Source organism: Equus caballus, chromosome 4 (genome assembly GCF_041296265.1).
Source record: "Equus caballus isolate H_3958 breed thoroughbred chromosome 4, TB-T2T, whole genome shotgun sequence".
Classification (NCBI taxonomy): Eukaryota; Metazoa; Chordata; class Mammalia; order Perissodactyla; family Equidae; genus Equus; species Equus caballus.
The window spans coordinates 846,631-864,644 of NC_091687.1; the positions used below are offsets into that span (position 1 = coordinate 846,631).

At 38.3% G+C, this 18,014-nt stretch overlaps 1 protein-coding gene across 3 annotated transcripts in view; it reads left to right on the top strand.

Moving 5' to 3' along the window:
* The window catches only part of GNAT3 (G protein subunit alpha transducin 3), a 65,896-nt gene that overhangs the window by 39,618 nt on the left and 8,264 nt on the right, over positions 1 to 18,014 (top strand). For 2 of the 3 annotated variants that reach the window (XM_070264317.1, XM_001487934.6), the window contains exons 3-5: positions 1,351 to 1,492; positions 7,769 to 7,926; positions 12,160 to 12,288. In XM_070264317.1, coding sequence (XP_070120418.1) covers positions 1,351 to 1,492; positions 7,769 to 7,926; positions 12,160 to 12,288 — 429 coding nt within the window. Of the gene's footprint in view, positions 1 to 1,018; positions 1,057 to 1,350; positions 1,493 to 7,768; positions 7,927 to 12,159; positions 12,289 to 18,014 lie in introns of those variants that run through there. The other variant, XM_070264318.1, reaches the window with a different exon arrangement.

Here is an 18,014-nt window from a genome sequence, read left to right on the forward strand (position 1 = left end):
AGAGAAAAACAATGTTGTTTACACTCCCACTACAACGGGACATTTTTAAGTCTGCGTTGTGATAGATATTTCCTAGTCCTATGATGAAAGGATAGATTAAAACCTGTTCCAGTAAGAAAACCTAAATGCCCCCAGTTTATCTGTAATTGCCATTTTAATTTAACATTTAAAATACTTCTGCAGTTTCAATTTTTGACAGAGAACTGGAGATTCTTTAATGAACTTATTCATGACCTATCCGTAAAGACATTTTACTGCATTTTTTCTACAGCCTTTGTCTGTTTTATTTCTTTATTTAAGTTATTTAATTGTTTAATACAACACGACAAACATGGCCAGGTTTAAAGTAAAAAGACAGAAAACTGGCAATCAAATATCAAAAACAAGAAGTAATAGCTATAGGTACTGCCTTTATCCTCTCACTGCAGAACCCGTGTATTTGAAGGTTTTAACATCTCGAGAGGCATTTGTGTTCTCTTCCTCCTTTCCTACAGCCTCTGTGCCTATAGACACAACACAAATCCTCAGTGATATGACATCCAAAATGATGCCTAATGAACACAAATCACTTCAAAAACAATAAGAATAAAATGACAGGAAGGATCAAGAATGTATTATGCAAGAAAGATGCAATAAAGTAATTAGGATATGCAAAGAATCTAGTTCTTAACAGGCAGATCTATTTTAATGTATTATTTCAAAACTATTATTAAAACTTTGAGTTCTGATTGAATGAGTGGAAGGAAAAGAAGAGTTCAGCCAAACAGAGTGTCTGGGCTTTCCCACTTGGAGAGTTCAGTGGCACGCACACAGAGGCAAAGTGACACAGGATTTAACAGCAGGTAATTACCCACGTTGAGAAAAGACGCCTTTGTTAATCCTATAAATAGAAAGAGGCACTCTTATTTTCTAGCGTGTCTTAAGTGACAGGAAAAGACACTGATGTTCTACTAAATTACGTCACTTCCTCTAGACATCAGGTTATAAACACCACACGCATTTCCAGAACTCTGGGAATCTGAAAATATTTGTCTTGAACAGAAATAAACTTTCTAAGTAAAATGCTTATCATTTACTCATTTTAAATAGAGGTTTATCTACAGCAAATCCTAAGTCCTCCTTATATTTAGCCTGAGGAGCTCAGAAAAAAAAAATTGTATTAAACCCCAATGATAATAAAAATTCAAAGCCATAAAAATTGTTCAGATTTAGCATATACATATGGACAAAATTCTTCCTTTTTTAACAAATTATACCGTAATTTTATTCAAGCAAATTATTACCGATGTGTTCTGGTATTACAAGAGGTTGATTATTCAGCTCACAAAAGCTTTCCACGTTACGTTGTAGGATCATCCATAAGAACGGATACAGCGAGCAAGAATGCATGGAGTTCAAAGCAGTGATCCACAGCAATACGTTGCAGTCCATCCTCGCTATCGTGAAAGCCATGGGCACCCTCGGCATTGACTACGTGCATCCCAGAAGTGTCGTAAGTACGCTAGGGTGACCATCGTGGGTCCTAGAGTGGAGTTTGAGCCATAAAACAGTAGGACTTTTACTACATCTGTAGTACTAATCTGTACTGAAATTTTCAGGATATGAAAACAGAGAGGAACGTGGCTCCAGCCAGTTGCCTCCTTCTCTAGGTTACAATTTGCCTCCAGTAAAAAGCGGCTGCGGGAACTGACCGCCAACATCCTTTTGTTCTTCACCATGCTGTGACTTAGTGGTTATGTTTTCACTTGAGGGTAGTTCAGTTGTGGGTCCGACTCTGGCTTCTTCTAACAACCCAGCATTTAACCTAGCCCTTAAGACAACCTGGCCTAACTCCCGTATTGAAAGATGTGAAAAACAGGGGCCAAAGAGGATTAGAAATCTGGCCTGCCTTAAAATAGCTAGAGTTGAGGGCAAAACCCACTCCTCCTGGCTTCTGTCAGAGCGCTTTTCCTATGCAAGGATTTTTGTAAAAATACCTATAGTGATTAGGAATATTTCTTTTATTCTTTCCTTCTAAGCAATAGTAGTTCCTGAAACAGGGGTTCCTTCTGCATTCCTTTGAGGATGATTTAACAGTGCTTGAATTTGCATGTGTAATATTCCACATATTTGCATGGCAGAAGTTGGAAATCACCACCTTGCCTAGTGCTACTTATTTAAATACATCATGTACTTTGTATGGCCCAGTGTTTGCAAATCAGTGATGCCAGTCATCACCAAAGGCCTGAAATCTGTTGGTTAAGAGTGTAGATGGCCTGGCATGCAGGTGGAGTGAAAATAATAGATTCCGTACATTGCTGCCGTATACTGAGCTAAAAAATAAAAGTAAATGCAATTTATTCACATCGGACATTGAACGGTGTAAGCAGAGTAACTTAAGCAGCACCAAGCAATAGGTACAACTTCTCAGGAGTACCTATGTCTTCAAATATCAGTATCACCGTTGTCAGGCGCTGACTTGATGTAAACTACAGCAGTTTCAATCACATTCTTTATTATTTGATTTTCAGATTAATACAGCCTGCATCTGGCTTAAATGGTTTATTCAACAGATTAATTACTACACGCTTTACCTGCACGTGGTTTTCTGAGTTGTGATGTCCTATGGCTTTCTGTTACCTTTTGAGTTGTCTATTTATGCCAGTTTATGTGTTTTTACACATCCATCTGTACATCATCAAAGAGAGAAGATTCCTGATAGAAAATTTGCATCAGCTTTTTCAGTCACTAATTCTATAAGTTTGGACGAGTTACTTAATCTCTATGATTTTCAGTTTTTTCATCCACAAAATGTTAGTACTTTCCTCACTAAATTCCAAGGACTATTATAGGACAAAGCAGAAACACAAGAAATCCACTTAAATGCAAAGTTTTGCAGAATGTAAGCTCCCAGCAAATCATTCCTTTTCAATAATCACTTTGAATGTAGGCTCATTAAAATTTGTGTATCAAAGTCTACACATTGAACATCATTTGAAAGAAATATTTTTCATTAAACTATTATGATATGGCAGACATCTATCCGGACACTGGGGATATACCTAGGAATCAGCACTAAATGAGATGGAGATAGATTGGCCCTCGAGAGAGGAAAGACTAATGTTGGACAAGCAATTACAAAGCATCGGCTGTTACAAAAGGGCAGCACAGCTGGATGTGGGGCTGGATCCTACTCGCCCCTAGAATTACTGAGAAAGAGAGTTGTTTCACAAGAGGGGATGCAGGAGTACTCAATAGTTTTGTTTTGGAAATGTTGAGTTTGTAAGTGCTGTGGGATGTCCACATGCGTAAGCAGTTGAAGATGTACCTTTGAAGTTCAAAAGAGATATTTTGGTTAGAGATCTAAGTCTTGCCATCATTGGCATCCTGTTACCCTACGGCAGGCACGTGGTTTACGCTGAGGGAGTGGACGGGATGGCAGGGGACAAGCGCTCCGATTGAGAGGAGAAGGGGAATTTAGGTAACAATGTTGAAAGACTCCATCATTTCCTGGTCATTGAGAGGAAGAGGAAACGTTGGAAGAGAGGATGGAATACAAAAAGGAAAACTAGGAGTATGTGGAGTCACAGAATTCAAGAGAAATGTTCCAATGGGAGATTATCTAAGTTGAAAGGTCTTGAGAGGTCAAGGAAGAAGTATACTTAAAAGAATCTATTGGATTTAATAGTACAGAGGTCATTGGGGATCTAACAGAAGAAGCGTTAGAGGATTTGTGGATGAAGAATCCAGTGAACTGTGTTGAGAAATGAGACGAGAATATGGGAAGCATTTAAAGGTGATTTCAGGAACGAGAGTGAGGAGCAGGAGAGAGACGGCCTCTGCAGTTGAAGAAGGACGCAGCTAGAGGGGGCTTGTTCTCATTTTGGTTTAATATTTGACAGACTAAGTTCTCGAATATAGAACTTATAAAGAGAGTAAAGCTGAAGAGACAAGAGGGGCATAACAAAGGCATTTACTAAATTTCTGTTTATCCTCTCTGAATGTTATTCCATCCTATTTTAGAACATCTAAAACATTCACCAGACCAACATAAAAGAATGTTGAAAGTTCTCACACTTTTATCACATGATTTAGGTAGTTTTGCGACCGTCTTTGACACAGCTCCCTACAATATGAGCCAAAGAACATTGACTCCTCAAGACATTCTATGATAAAAGCTCTGGGATCAGATAAGTTTGGGATGCATACATGCTATAACAACTTCTTGGAAATTGGCAAACAAAATTAGTCTCCCAAGGCTCTGAAAACCTTGTAGCAACAAAACTCGGCATTTTTAAACTGACATTTTCCAAAATTACTAGGTTATGATAGCCTCTCCTTTCTTTGACATATCTTTTCTACAAGCTCTGGAAATGTGACTGTAGAGTTCAGAATGAGCTCCATGAGGTCCCACCTGAGGTTCCTAATATTGATCAGGAAGGTCTGGTAACCTGTAGAGAAAATACGTATTTTGCTTTCTATGCAAGATTGTTCCAGAACTGTACAAGCTTGAGAGAGCAAACCATTCTAGAACCACCACGATTCCCAACCTTTTCCAAATAAATCATAAGGAGATAAAATCTTCAGGAAGCCACTCAAACCCCCTTGGAGCTATTTGAAAAATGTTGGAAGTTATTGGAGATTTCTTATAGTTTCTCTAGATCATGAAGTTGGAGCTAATTAGCATATTCATTTAATTGATTCCTTCATTAAACAATATTTCAGGGACATGTACTATGTGTTAGGTTCTCTCCTCAGTCTTAAGGATGTAGAAATGAGCAAAACAATACAGACTGTTAGTCTTCATGGGGCTTATAGTCTAATATAAAAGATGCAAAGTAAATAAAGAAAAATGCACTATACAGATAGTAATAAGTGTCATGATGTAAAATTAAGGAGGTAAGGGACCAAAGAGTGATGAGAGGATGGAAGAAAGGTGGCCATAGAAGGCATTCTTCAGGGGATGGTATTTGGGAAGAGACGTGAAAAAACAGGAAGCAAGCCACAGGGAAGACGTGGAGGGAACAGGCCTTCAAATGCTCTGAAATGGGGGCTGGGCGAGTTCAAGTTGCAGGAAGGAGTTCAGTGCATCTTGAGGAAAGATGGGGAAGGATGGAGAGAGAAGGAAATAACATTGGAGAGACAGATGTGGGTCAAACCACGTGGAACCTCGTGAGCCATAAGGGCTTTCAGTTTTATTTTGAGTTTGTGGGGAAATTACTGGAGTTTTCTAAAGATAAGAGTAAGATAATCAGTTTTCAATCAATTTGGCTGTTATGTAGAAGGCAACTTCTCATAAGGCCGGTTAATTTTGGTGTCATATATTAAAAAAAATTCAGATTTGATCAGTGGGCCCAATCCCTTAAACAAGTGAATTTCGATTCTATAAATTACTGTGTCAGCTCTTTCATAACTGCAGAAGAACTTCAAGAATCAAAATACAGTGTGTTCCAATGAGATGTTGTGTATGGTTAATAAAACTGTATATTGCCAGATTCTCAGTTCGGGCTGCTCAGTTCGAACTTGGAGGTTTTTAACTTGGGAGGTTTTTAAAAATACCTTTGCAGAATCTGACACCCAGAGATTATGATTGATTTTATTTGGGTTGAGGTCCTGGTATCAGTATTTTTTTAAAGTGCGCCGCGTGCCTATAATGTGCAGCCTGGTTTGAAAATCACCACCACTGGCTTTACCAATGCATGCAATAAACTAAAAAAATTAAACTTCTCAAGAAACAAAAATGAAACTGACAGGATGGCCGGTCCCTAGGGGAGGTACTAGGGTTGAAATGGGGTCAGTCAGTCTTCAGGACATTTAAATGTTCAAGGTGAGCCTTTACTCATGATATCTATATAAGTAAAGAATATTTAAATTAAAAATGGAACATTTTAAAAAGAAATGGAAGAGTATATTAGCTTGGTTTATAAAGGTATGCTAAGAGGGCGTGTAACTTTCTCCCTTTAGGGACAAAACTGAGCAACTGTTTCATTGCATGATTTGTCCTAAATGGCACTGTAACAGTGAAAGGATGACGCCAGCAATGTGACTGGATCATATTTCGCTGGATTTGCAATTCTCCTTTACATCCAACTAATTGGGAAGAAGGATATTGAGATTTACCCCGTGCTGATGCAAGAAAATGGGGTCAAGCCTTTGATTTTGGCCATTTCTAATTTTTGGCCTCATGATCATCTGATCAGTTTGGTTTGGCAATTAAATCTGAATGTGAAGAAAGACGAAATAAGGTTTTTAGTCTTGACAGAGCCTCTCTTTAACAATGAGAGACATATCCTTAGTTTTGCATGCAAAGAGCAGATTTTTAATAAAACGGTGAAATAAACCTGTCATCAATTTAAAATAATAACAAACTGAACTGTATCAGAAAAGCAATGGGTCCTTAGTGGACATGCTTCATTGGTAGCCACCTGACATCGCACAAAATATGTGTGGATTTGGCTCTCTCAATGCTTATTGTCCTTATTGGTTTGCCAAATTGACCTCCCAGTTTTAGACTGCCCCTTTGTAAAATGGGAAAATACAGTATCTGTGTGGCTGTTATTGTGAGGACTGTGTGAGATGTTAAACGTGCTGTCATGAGTATAATAATATGTACTAGAAGGAGTATGAGCGAGAAGGAGTACAAGCTTTGGAGAAGCATGATTTGAGCCTAGTCTTCCTTTGCCTGGTCTTGAATCATGGTCAATACTTTAATTATTCTGAAACCCACATTCTTAATCTTAAAATTTTTTTTCATCATAAATGTCTTTGATGATTAGTTGAAATAAACCATGGACTGTATTATTTACTCAATAAACTGTTTTTGGGGCTGGCCCCGTGGCCGAGTGGTTAAGTTCGTGCGCTCCGCTGCAGGCGGCCCAGTGTTTCGTTGGTTTGAATCCTGGGTGTGGACATGGCACTGCTCATCAAACCACGCTGAGGCAGTGTCCCACATGCCACAACTAGAAGGACCCACAACGAAGAATATACAACTATGTACCAGGGGGCTTTGGGGAGAAAAAGGAAAAATAAAATCTTTAAAAAAATAAATAAATAAAATAAACTGTTTTTTTCCTTCTGCTCTTGTTACTCCAAATATCCTATTAGGACTACCACAATTCTTGCTTTCTATTTTTTTTCCTCTCCTCTCTTCCTTAATGAAGTCTCACCTGTGCCCTACTGATTTACTCTAAAGGCAAGCAATTAGCAACACCTGCAGGAATGTTCAAAAACAGTGCGTGAATCAAAATGTTGACCATTCCTTATTTATATGATTACAAAGAGGTCTGTGATGGCAAATAATATTGTATATCAATTTTTTTTTAACAAATACAATTTTAAAGATTTTTACTCCAATTCTTACTTGGTACTTTTATTTTCTGGAAGATATATGGCCATGATCAAAGGAAGACAATATGCCAGATTAGATCAGTTCCTTCCCGCTTCACCCCAGCATTCTGACCCTACGACAGCTCAACGGAATTACACCAAAGTTCTGTTAAACATTTTGACATCATAGTCAGAAGTTAGTGATATATACCAAAATATCCTATGTTCTCCCCATAATATTTCCTAGTTTTTGTAACGGAGAACTCTTCTGGACATCAGCCAACCATTATAAGAAACGTTAGTTCTGTTAACCTTAAGATATATTGAACAGATGTTCAATGGAACTATTACCTAAAGGAATAAGACAAAAATCATCAAATTGAAATGCTCTATTTAGAAAAAAAGAACATGTGATTCCAAATAACAACCCATTTTTATCCCTCTCACGAAAACATTCCCATAGGAAGACGAACGGCAACTTTGCGCGATGGCGAACACCCTGGAAGATGGCAGCATGACGCCGGAACTGGCTGAGCTGATAAAGCGGCTGTGGAGAGACCCAGGCATTCAGGCCTGCTTTGAGAGGGCGTCTGAATATCAGCTCAACGACTCAGCCGCTTAGTAAGTGCACGGGTTTTGATAGGAACAAGCTGAAACATTTAAACTGAAGAATTATAACTCTGTGTACTCTGTATTTATAGTCGCAAATGAAGAAAATAAAATGGCTTTACATTTTATTATACGAAAAAGTGGTAATTGAAGAGAAATAAAAATCACCAAGAGGATAGAATGAGATGTAAAAAATACAACAAAGGGAACATTTTAAATAGGTAATTTTGCAACCATTTGCCTGAGAAGATCCTTATCTTGTAAATATTTTCTCCCAATTAAAAAGAATTAATCATTGTGCATTGCGTTCAACATAAACACACACAGGGGATGTGCACACTGAGGTTTTGGGCTATCCATTTCATTACTAAAATTATCTTCTAAAATAATCTTATTAATGACATATGCTTTGGCTCCATTGGTTTGATGACCTTGATAAAGAATTCTGGAAGAAAGTAACACAATGATTTTCAAAATACTTACATATTGTGGCATTCTTTTTGAGTCTCAAGAAAGATTATATAACTTTCACAGCTAATATCATCCAGTTAGCAATTATCAGCCACCAGGAAATTAGGAGGTTGTGACACTATTTATAACTTCTCTGTAAAAACGAACTTGAATTTCCATTTTGGAAAGTGGTTCTTAACCTATCCCGTAGTTATATGCCTGCATGCATGCGTGCACAAGCATGTAAATACAATCTAAGTACTTGCTCTGTATTCCTGTCCATGCATATGAATGTGTACAAAGGTATACACAGAGTCCTTTTGATGAACTCCCAACAGATGATGCTAGCAGGACTTTGAAAAAAAACAGCAGTGCAAAAGAGAAACAAATGAAAAATTATCTGGGGACAGAACAATGAAACTTGAATGATACTTCAGATTTTTAATCATGATGGGCAGAAAGATTATGGAGAGAAAGCAAACCACGTAAATTCTAGGAAAACAAAACGACAGTCTTCTGTGAATACTCATTCATGCTCATTTTAAATTCCAAACTCCACGAACACACGCCCTGGGAGGAAGGTCCAGCTCTCCTCCCTCTGGAAGGAGAGAATGGATCTCATCCTGCGCTTACATAAACTTGAATAACTGTTTTCATACGTGTCCCACTGCCTGGCCACATTTTAAGACGAAGAGAGTTCTCTGTAGTACAGAAAACATTGATTTTCTGTATGAATCGTTGATAAAGGCAGTTAGAATTAATAAGAAACTTTTGTGGAATATTCTCATAAAATGTGGCTTAGCAAAGTTCTGGGGAGGGAGGAAGAGAATAGAGAAGTAAGATCGATAGATAGACGATAGCTGTAATTAATATATTTAGTTTTGGATACATATTTTTTATTAAACATGATTTTTCTCTTAAAATACTGTAAGAAATGTATTTGCAATTATATTATCATTATGTTTACCAAATTCTTTGCTCTTTGATAGCAAAAAATGTTTACATATTGTAGCGTCAAAATGGGCAGATAAAATGACATTTTATTGTGTTTTCTAGACTTTCTAATGTTAGTTTTAGCTTTCTCCTTTGTTTTGAAGCATAAAATGTATTTTACACTGGGACTATCCATCACATTATAAATTCAGGTTAAAAGCGTTTATCCGTTCTTCAAGTTAAACCCATCTACACAATATCCTCTTATACCCATTTTGTGAACGTCGCCTGTGTTGTAATGGTTTTTAACTACCCAGATTTGTTTGCAGAGCAAGAGAAAAACAACAAGAAAGCTGATATCCCCCTTGTGTCTAAGAAAGATTTCATGTAAAATAAAAGTTTAAAAGGTTAATGGTTTTTTGCCCATGGGAGTCCTTAAAAGGAAGATTAAGTAAAAGCTTGCTAAGAAAAAATGTTGAATGGCATTGCTTTCTTCCAAAAATTAACAGAGAATTTTTTTCAAACACTGAATTACATTCACACTTTAAAACTAAATGTCATAGCAGATGGGGACTTTATCCACGGCTACTTCATATGCATTACGTAGGGCAGTGGTCGCTTTCTCTCTCTCCCTCTTCCACTCCCTCTGTCTTCTTTCACTCCTTTCTTTCACTTTTTGGTGAAAGCGCGATATTTGTTCTCTCAAACTCAGAGACCCTTCAAGTTGGGGCTAAGGAAGAGGCGGGTGAGTCCACACAGCTGTGGTCCCGTCCCCAACACCCCCATCATTACTAGCAAACTGAAAGGGAAGCTTCCTAACAGTGGCAAACAGGGAAGATTTCAATTAATCCTTCACGGTTTACAGATCAAGGCTGTTTGGTGTGCTACTTAAATTCCATGTGCTTTAAGATTCAAGTAGACTTCACCAGGAAAAATACTATTTTTTCGTGATTAGAAAAAGAATCAGACTTTTTAAAGTGATTTGCGCTACATGTATTTAGGAACTCTGGTTTGCTTTAAGCTTTAGACCACAGGGTTGAGCACTCAAATCCTATATTTGTGTATTAAAACAAGCATTTTAAATGTAAATTTGTCCCTGGGCTAAGGCCTCTGCCTTGCCTGACATCATTTACACATGCAAATAAAAGTACATTCAAACGTGTCTTTACCAAGCATTCATTTAGCTGCATTAAAATGAGCTTTACCTCTCTGATGGCAGGTATGTTTCTGCTTTGTTCTGGCTCCTGCAAGAACCAGTTGACCAGTTGCACCCACCACACACGCAGACTTAGCCAACAGGAAATTCACAAAGGAACTCGCTTCACAAACTAGAAAGTAGATAAACCAGAAAAATCTTCCCATACTTCCTTCTGATATATTTATATCTTGATTTGTCTCTCTTTTTAAGAAAAAATAAACTTTATTACAATAAAACATGATGATAAATTTTCATGTTATATATATACACATATATGTGTTTCTGAAATGTGATTGTCTATTTGTCCGTGGGCCAAAATCCCTTTTGGGCATTTGCCTTTTCTTAGTTTGTTTCAGCTTAAAAGTGGAAAGATTCTCCAAGAAAAAATTATCTATATTGCTGTTAATTTATTGTTTAAAAATGATTAAATAGCTTTGTTTTTTAAAGGCATTTGTGCTAGGTGCTAAGGCATTAACAGCTCAACTTAGTCCCTGAAAACTTCAGCTTTTGAATAATGACTAATATTCAGCTGGACTCTACCTCTCAAATTCTGTCTGGATGGCTGTATGCCCATCATGGTCTTTCTATTTAAGCTATGCACGTAAACTTGGTTGAATGTGATGGCCAAATTTGTCATAAAAAGCTTACCAGGCTGTTACTACCTCTATTTAGCATTTTCGCAGAAATAGCCATATTGCTAAGCTATTAAAAAAACCTTAGTATCAAAAGTCTAAAACAATGGTTTTCAGCTGTTCTTAAAGCAATAAAACACTTTGGTTTAGTCTAAAGACATCACCTGGTTTCAAGGATGAAGCTAAGAGCAGGCTCTTCCCTCTAGTCTAACAGACTCTTAGCACACGCAGCTTAATCAGACAGTCCTGCCTCTCACCAGCCCCCTGGATCCCGTGGACAGAAAGATGACAGTGTGCAGCCTGGCGACAGTAGGGTTTTCAAATACTGCCTCCGGGTAAGAGTTAAGGACACACTGATGGAAGAGAAGAGCAGGAAGGAATGGTCTAATGTGTGACTTCAGCCTTCTGCCCCCAGAAGTGCTGGCTCAGGGATGGGTCAGCAATTTCGTGAGCTAGTTCCAGCATGAATCAGCAAGAAAGTCAAAAGCTGCTTTTATGGAGCTAACTGGATACAGTCACGGCACTTAAAGAAAATGCTTCTGAGTCCCAAGCTAGACCATCCATGGGGAAACAACACAACAACCTTCAAATTATATCATTAAAACCGATCATTCTCTTAAAATTCAAAGTGCTGGAAGTCAAACTGGAGCGTTTTGAGGATAATCCAGTGACTGGCATTAGAAGGTAGCATTTTTTTGGTCTAGATCAAACCCCATAAAGAAAACTTTTCTCTCAAACGCCTACCCATATTCCAGCAAATCTATCACTGACACCTTATAAAATGCAAACTAGGGCAGCACTGACGTGTCCACCTCTAAAGGAAGCCCCAACCATCAGCGTGGGCCACACTCAGGGCTCTGCAGCATCCCGGCCACGGCACTCTTGCAATTCCCATGAGCCAGAGTTTGAGAAGCACCACTCTGCAGTCGATAATGTTAATGGACCCTAGACTAAAAATTCGTTTGTACTGAATCCTAATATCTTCAAATGCAAAGTTACAAATCTACATGCTATTTCATTTCTTTTTATTAGCTATCTTAATGATTTGGACAGAATAACAGCTCCTGGATACGTCCCAAATGAGCAAGACGTTCTACACTCTCGAGTGAAAACGACGGGAATCATTGAAACTCAGTTCTCCTTTAAAGACTTGCATTTCAGGTATGATCAAATGTCTTTCCTAACTATCAAGAGAAATATGCCGCAGGCTCAGTGTCTCTTCACGGAGAACAGCTCTCACCCCTGGTCATGAGCCGTGAGTCTCGGGCGTGCTCACTAGACATGGTTAGCTCCCAACATGCTTAGCCCTCCTACAGCCCTGCACCCAACCCTCGTCCCAGCCTCATCCCTGTCTCCAAAAACAACGTTTCTTTCTCGAGCAGGTGGGAGCTCGATTTTATTTTCCTCATTCTTGAAACTGATATCCTACTCAAAAAAAAAAAAAGGGAATATAGCTAACATTTAAGCAACAGGTGCCAAGGATCCTATTTCCTTTGCTTTCCTATCTCCTATTTGCTTGAAATATTTTTATTAATTTTTCCTTAATTAAAAAATTGCAAATAAGAAGAGAATTATTTGAATGAGATACTATTTACTGGAATAACAAGGCCTATTTATAAGCATGATCTGGGTATGAAAATGAGGCCATTATTTTCATTGCTGTTGCATTATCAAGAACTTCCTAGAAGTTCCATTGCCAAATTACTCATTTACTGCACCAGGAAATGGAAATCTAAACACAGTGTTAGAAAATGCCCCCTTGGGGCTGGCCTGGTGGTGCAGCAGTTAAGTTTGCACGTTCTGCTTCTTGGCGGCCCGGGGTTCACTGGTTCGGATCCCGGGTGTGGACATGGAACCGCTTGGCAAGCCATGCTGTGGTAGTTGTCCCACATATAAAGCAGAGGAAAATGGGCACGGATGTTAGCTCAGGGCCAGGCTTCCTCAGCAAAAAGAGGAGGATTGGCAGCAGTTAGCTCACGGCTAATCTTCCTCAAAAAAAAAAGAAAAAGAAAATGTCCCCTGACACTTAAGCACCTCTCCCTATGGACTGTGGGTGAGATTGGCTATTTAAACATTAAAACCAGGCTTTAGATGGACCCTTTAGAAAAGAAAAAAAAATTAATAAAAATGTAATTAATAAAGTCATTCACATATGCAAAAATGGGAATATTTTTAAAAAGGAGAAAATCTGGAGAAAAGATGGCAAATATTTGTGAGGAAAAATTTGTTTCAGTGGGATAAAAGCTTTAACATTTTTTAAGTACTAAAGTTAGTGACACATAATATCTAATTAGAATGGCTATTACTTAGAGGGTCAGAATATTTTCCAGTTAATATACAAGAAAGCTCTTCAAAATAGATACCTAAATTTCAGGCCTCGCAAATAGTTGATTTTCTGAAAGATGAGCCCAGATCAAACCAGGATAAAGGGGCTTCGAAGACCAGGATCGACACCCACTCTCAGCAAATGTAAGCAGACCTCAGTTCTCTCCTCACCATGGTATAGCTCCTCTCTGACAACTGCTTTCTCCAGACTCCTGATCTTTGATCCAGGTTCTGGGGTTTCCCTTTGGGAGCCCACGTCCGGTTGCTTCTCCCCTCTGCCCCTCTAAAGCCCGCTGGGTTGTTGTTGACTCATTCCTTCTTCTCTCTTACTCTGTTTTCCTCTCCAACTTTCTCACCTAAAGACAGACCAGAAGCTGAGTGTAGTTCTTGAGTGTGGTCCTACACCCTGGGGCTGAGATCCAGGCCAGGGTCGTCATTAATCAGCAGTAGTCGTTGAGGAACAAAGAAACCTTTACTTGCCTAATGAGTTTGTTGTACAGATTAGATGTAGTTAAGTCACAGCGAAGAGCTCTATCTTGATGTCACCTTAGCTTCCATAAGCCAGTGGGATTGTCTGGATCCTCCACTGTCTGGATCATAAGCCAGTTTTGAAAATTAATGTTACATATTGAACATCTAGAAGCTCACAACCCTGGTCGTTCTCTACGACACCAGTCATTTTAGCATCTTCTCAGAGATGGTCAGCATCATGAACTACCCTTTTATCTATTTGTTCCTTGAAAGATTTCTCCAGGATCATATGTAGAAGTGCCAGAAATGTGATTAGAATTCACCTCTTTCTAACTTCAAACACCACACTCCTTCCCCTGTATAACACTGATGGGCTATTGGGTAAATTGGAGCGAAAACCATTCTTCTTCTGTGGAGTAAGTACTCTTTCCAGTGTTGTTGGTCCTCTACAATTCCTTTCAGACAGAAGCGGGAGGGGGAGTAAAATGGCGGCCTATTGGTGAGGTACCTTTGAGTTAGGGGGGCTCTGAGGTACTCACACGTCTGTGCTTCTAAAACCAGGGTGACACAAAGATTGCCAAAGAACACACAGAACCTCAGGAAGTCGTGTTCCTTTCCTGGAACATCTATTTCTCTTAGTACAAGTATTATGTATGTACTTAGTACATGTCTACTTAGTACGAGTATTTCACAAGTATTATCAATATTTATAAATTTTTTAAACAATTTTATTCTGAGTAGGATACAGCATTTGCATTAATCTTTTTAGGTAAAACATTATTTTAAAGATATGTTTCCCTCATAGTAGGCTTCTCCGGAGTAGACATCTTGACCCCATTGGCGCGTCATCGTTCTCCTGTCCTTTGTGGTTCTGCGGTTAATTTTGTGAAGTGGTGTCTTAAGCCCCATAGGGAGGCGATGTTCTGTTCTCCTTTGGAGCATCGCTGTGCCTTAGGAAGGAATGACTGCCCAACTACGATCTCTTTGCCATCCACTAAAACAGATTTTGAGCCCTTTTGTTTTCTTACTGGGTTTTGCCTGCCCTCTGGCTCAAGGCTGTGCTGTTAAAGCATCGTCTGTGAGGAAGAGAATGGAGATACTAGCTACTCACTCAAATGCAGGGAATTTCTCTAAAAGCAAGTTCTTAAACAATAAAAGTTTGGAAATATATTTAAATTTTACTACAGGATATAAAAAACAACTCTACTTTTTTCTTAAGGAACTATTTAAAATCATTTGAATATATTTTTAAGTTTGGTGACAGCAACCAAGATATGTTAATCCCTTAATAAATTCCCACCGTTAAATCCCTTTTTTTTGAAGTGCTGAATAGGATTATCCAAAAGTGCACAGGCTTTTGCAGTGTGATGTTTTGTAGTATTTCAAAATAGGAAGTATAAAAATAATGTATCTTCCAACTCCATTTCGGTAAGTGCCCAGGTATTAAAATATATTGCATTAGCATTAATTTGTATTCACATGGCATAAATCATCCTACAGCTGTTGAAAACTAAAGACCTAATTTACATATTAAATTAGAGAACTCTAGAATTTTAAACAGGAACATCAAAATGAAAAGTCCTGTCTGCCAATGTGGTGTATTGTCGTCATGTATTACCTAAATTAATGAAAATTACCTTGGAGTTCTTGTCAGACCAGAACTCCAACTGTCAAGCGACAAAATAAATTATCTTTACAGATGTTACTGTACTATGTAAATGAAAATGCAATGCAATGCAAATGTGAGCCCTTTTATTGTTATAAAATAATTCCTCAGGATAAAGAACTTATAGATTTACCAAGCCATTCTAGAGATGTCACTTTCTCCCTAATTGCTCCATGATTAAAAAACAGAATTGAAAGGACATAAAACCATATGGGAGCCAAGAAAAAAGTTCAGCAACTATTACAACATAGAGCTTTAGATTTCGTAAATTTAACATAACTATTTTCAACAATGTTTGAGTAGAGCTATGATATAAAATAAATTGTAATTTTCCTGAATTTGAAGTTGAATCGTGTGCACTCTGTTCATTTCTGTGGGGTACCATCATCGTAGCTCAGCAGTTAGTCTGGTTGTCTGCTCAGCAGCTGTATCAACTGAGCTTTGTCCCTCTCTAGTCGACCTCACAGAGCGATCACCCACATATGACTGTATATTTGTTTCAGGTATGTTTCTGGTTAATATGGCAAAACAATAAGCTATATAGCATGATGTCTAATTTATTCTAGTCATAGAATCTATTTTAATGACTGTATGAATTACATTATTTAATCATCAGAGAATTATCTATTGAACGTTTTGGGTTCTAAACACACACACACATTTAGTAGAAAGAATACAGGGGTGTTAATAATTGTGTGAGTTTAGAAACCCTGGCTCCTGTGTGGTTATAAGCCCTTTTAATTCTGGTTTTTAATCACAAGCAATTAAGGGATTTAGAGTGAGCTCTTCGCGTATCCTTTGTGTCTGCAAGCATCTCCCTGATCTGTTTCCAGAACCGGGCACAAGGGAAAGAGGGGGTTGGGCCATTTTGCTGTGGCTGTGTAGTGATGACACAGATCCGCCTGTTGGCCCTGCCATGTGAGGTCATCTTAGGAAGTTATACTAATTCTGATACAACCAAGTATCTTGAATAAATCCCATTCAACAGAATATTTCAAATAAATTCCTACTCAGATTAGATCTTTTCCTGTCGTCAAATATATAGATGTCAGAAATTGCGATTTTTTTCCAAGAGAGTTGCATGCTTATAGGATGAGCAAAGATGCCTAACAACTAAATTAGCTGCAGTAGCATTTTTAGCTATCCTAGATTTTTCAGCAACTATAACAGGCAGATTACTTCATAATAACCTATTCTGATAGGAAGTGTGAATAATCTTATGGTCAAACATTTAGCCTACTGTTAAACCTATGAAACTCAACAGCTTTCCCAACTGTTTAAAATAGACTATAAAACTCAACTCTTTAGTGGACTGTCCAACCTAAAGCCGTAAAACTCCGATGGCTTGCCCTATATTAATGCCATGCGCAGTTTAACAAATAATCAATGTTCAGCTGTTACTTAAAAGCGTGCCCTGTTAGCTTTTAGCTAAGTCATACATTTCAGGCATTTTAAAACTCTTTTTTTAAATTTAATAATCCTAATTTAAATATCAGACTTAATAAGGAATACGTATTACCGAAAAAACAAATAAATAAAACAAAAAAAACTTCACTCAAAATGAGGACTCCAAGTTCCATCGAATCTCTCTAAGGCTCTGGGTACCTTGACTATTCAGGTAATCAAGTGTATTCAAGCTGAGTCACGTACCCATTCACCTCATTGATTGTCCGTGTAGACTTGACCACCAAATGTTCAGTCAACAGGTATACGCGTTCCTCTCTGATTTCTATGTTGTTTTTCACAGAATGGTCATGATGGCATGTGAGTAGATATGCATGTACAGGAGAATACGTCTTCAATGAAATACATAATAAGTAAATGCCCCTCCTTGGGAATCTCCAAATTGTTTCAGTAGTTTATAAGGCTTTATTCCTCTAAAATAAGCCCCAAATTAAAATTTGGAGGACAAGCTAAAAGTGAAAAGAGATGCATGAAAAATAAACTACTACAACAGCAGCAAAACGAAGTGTAAGTCTTCTCAGAGCTAACGCAGTAACCAGGACAATCAACACGAAAGCAGAACTCCAGCCACGGCTCTGATTTGCTAAGGAGCCCTACGGTTCAGTAACAGCAGGTGGCTTTAGAGAAACGCTCAGTGCCCCCTGGACCTGTGTGTCTGATGTCCATCTGCACAGAAAAAAAATATTATTCATCAAGTGAGTCATAACGGGAGAAGATTGTTACCTGCGTTCTGACAGACTTTCAGCAGCCGTTTTGTCAATATAAGCAAAACTCTAAGACTGAGTAATGCTTGTCCTCCCTTCCTCGGGAGAAAGCTGAGTCTATTAGAACGTGTTTGCTGGATGCTGCGTGATATGCTGAAAGAACGCTGGGCTAGGGTCATATTACATAAGATACACCCCTTCCTAATTGCGTCTGTTGACCTGAAGGGGAGAAGAGCTCCCGTACGCACAGGTGCTGG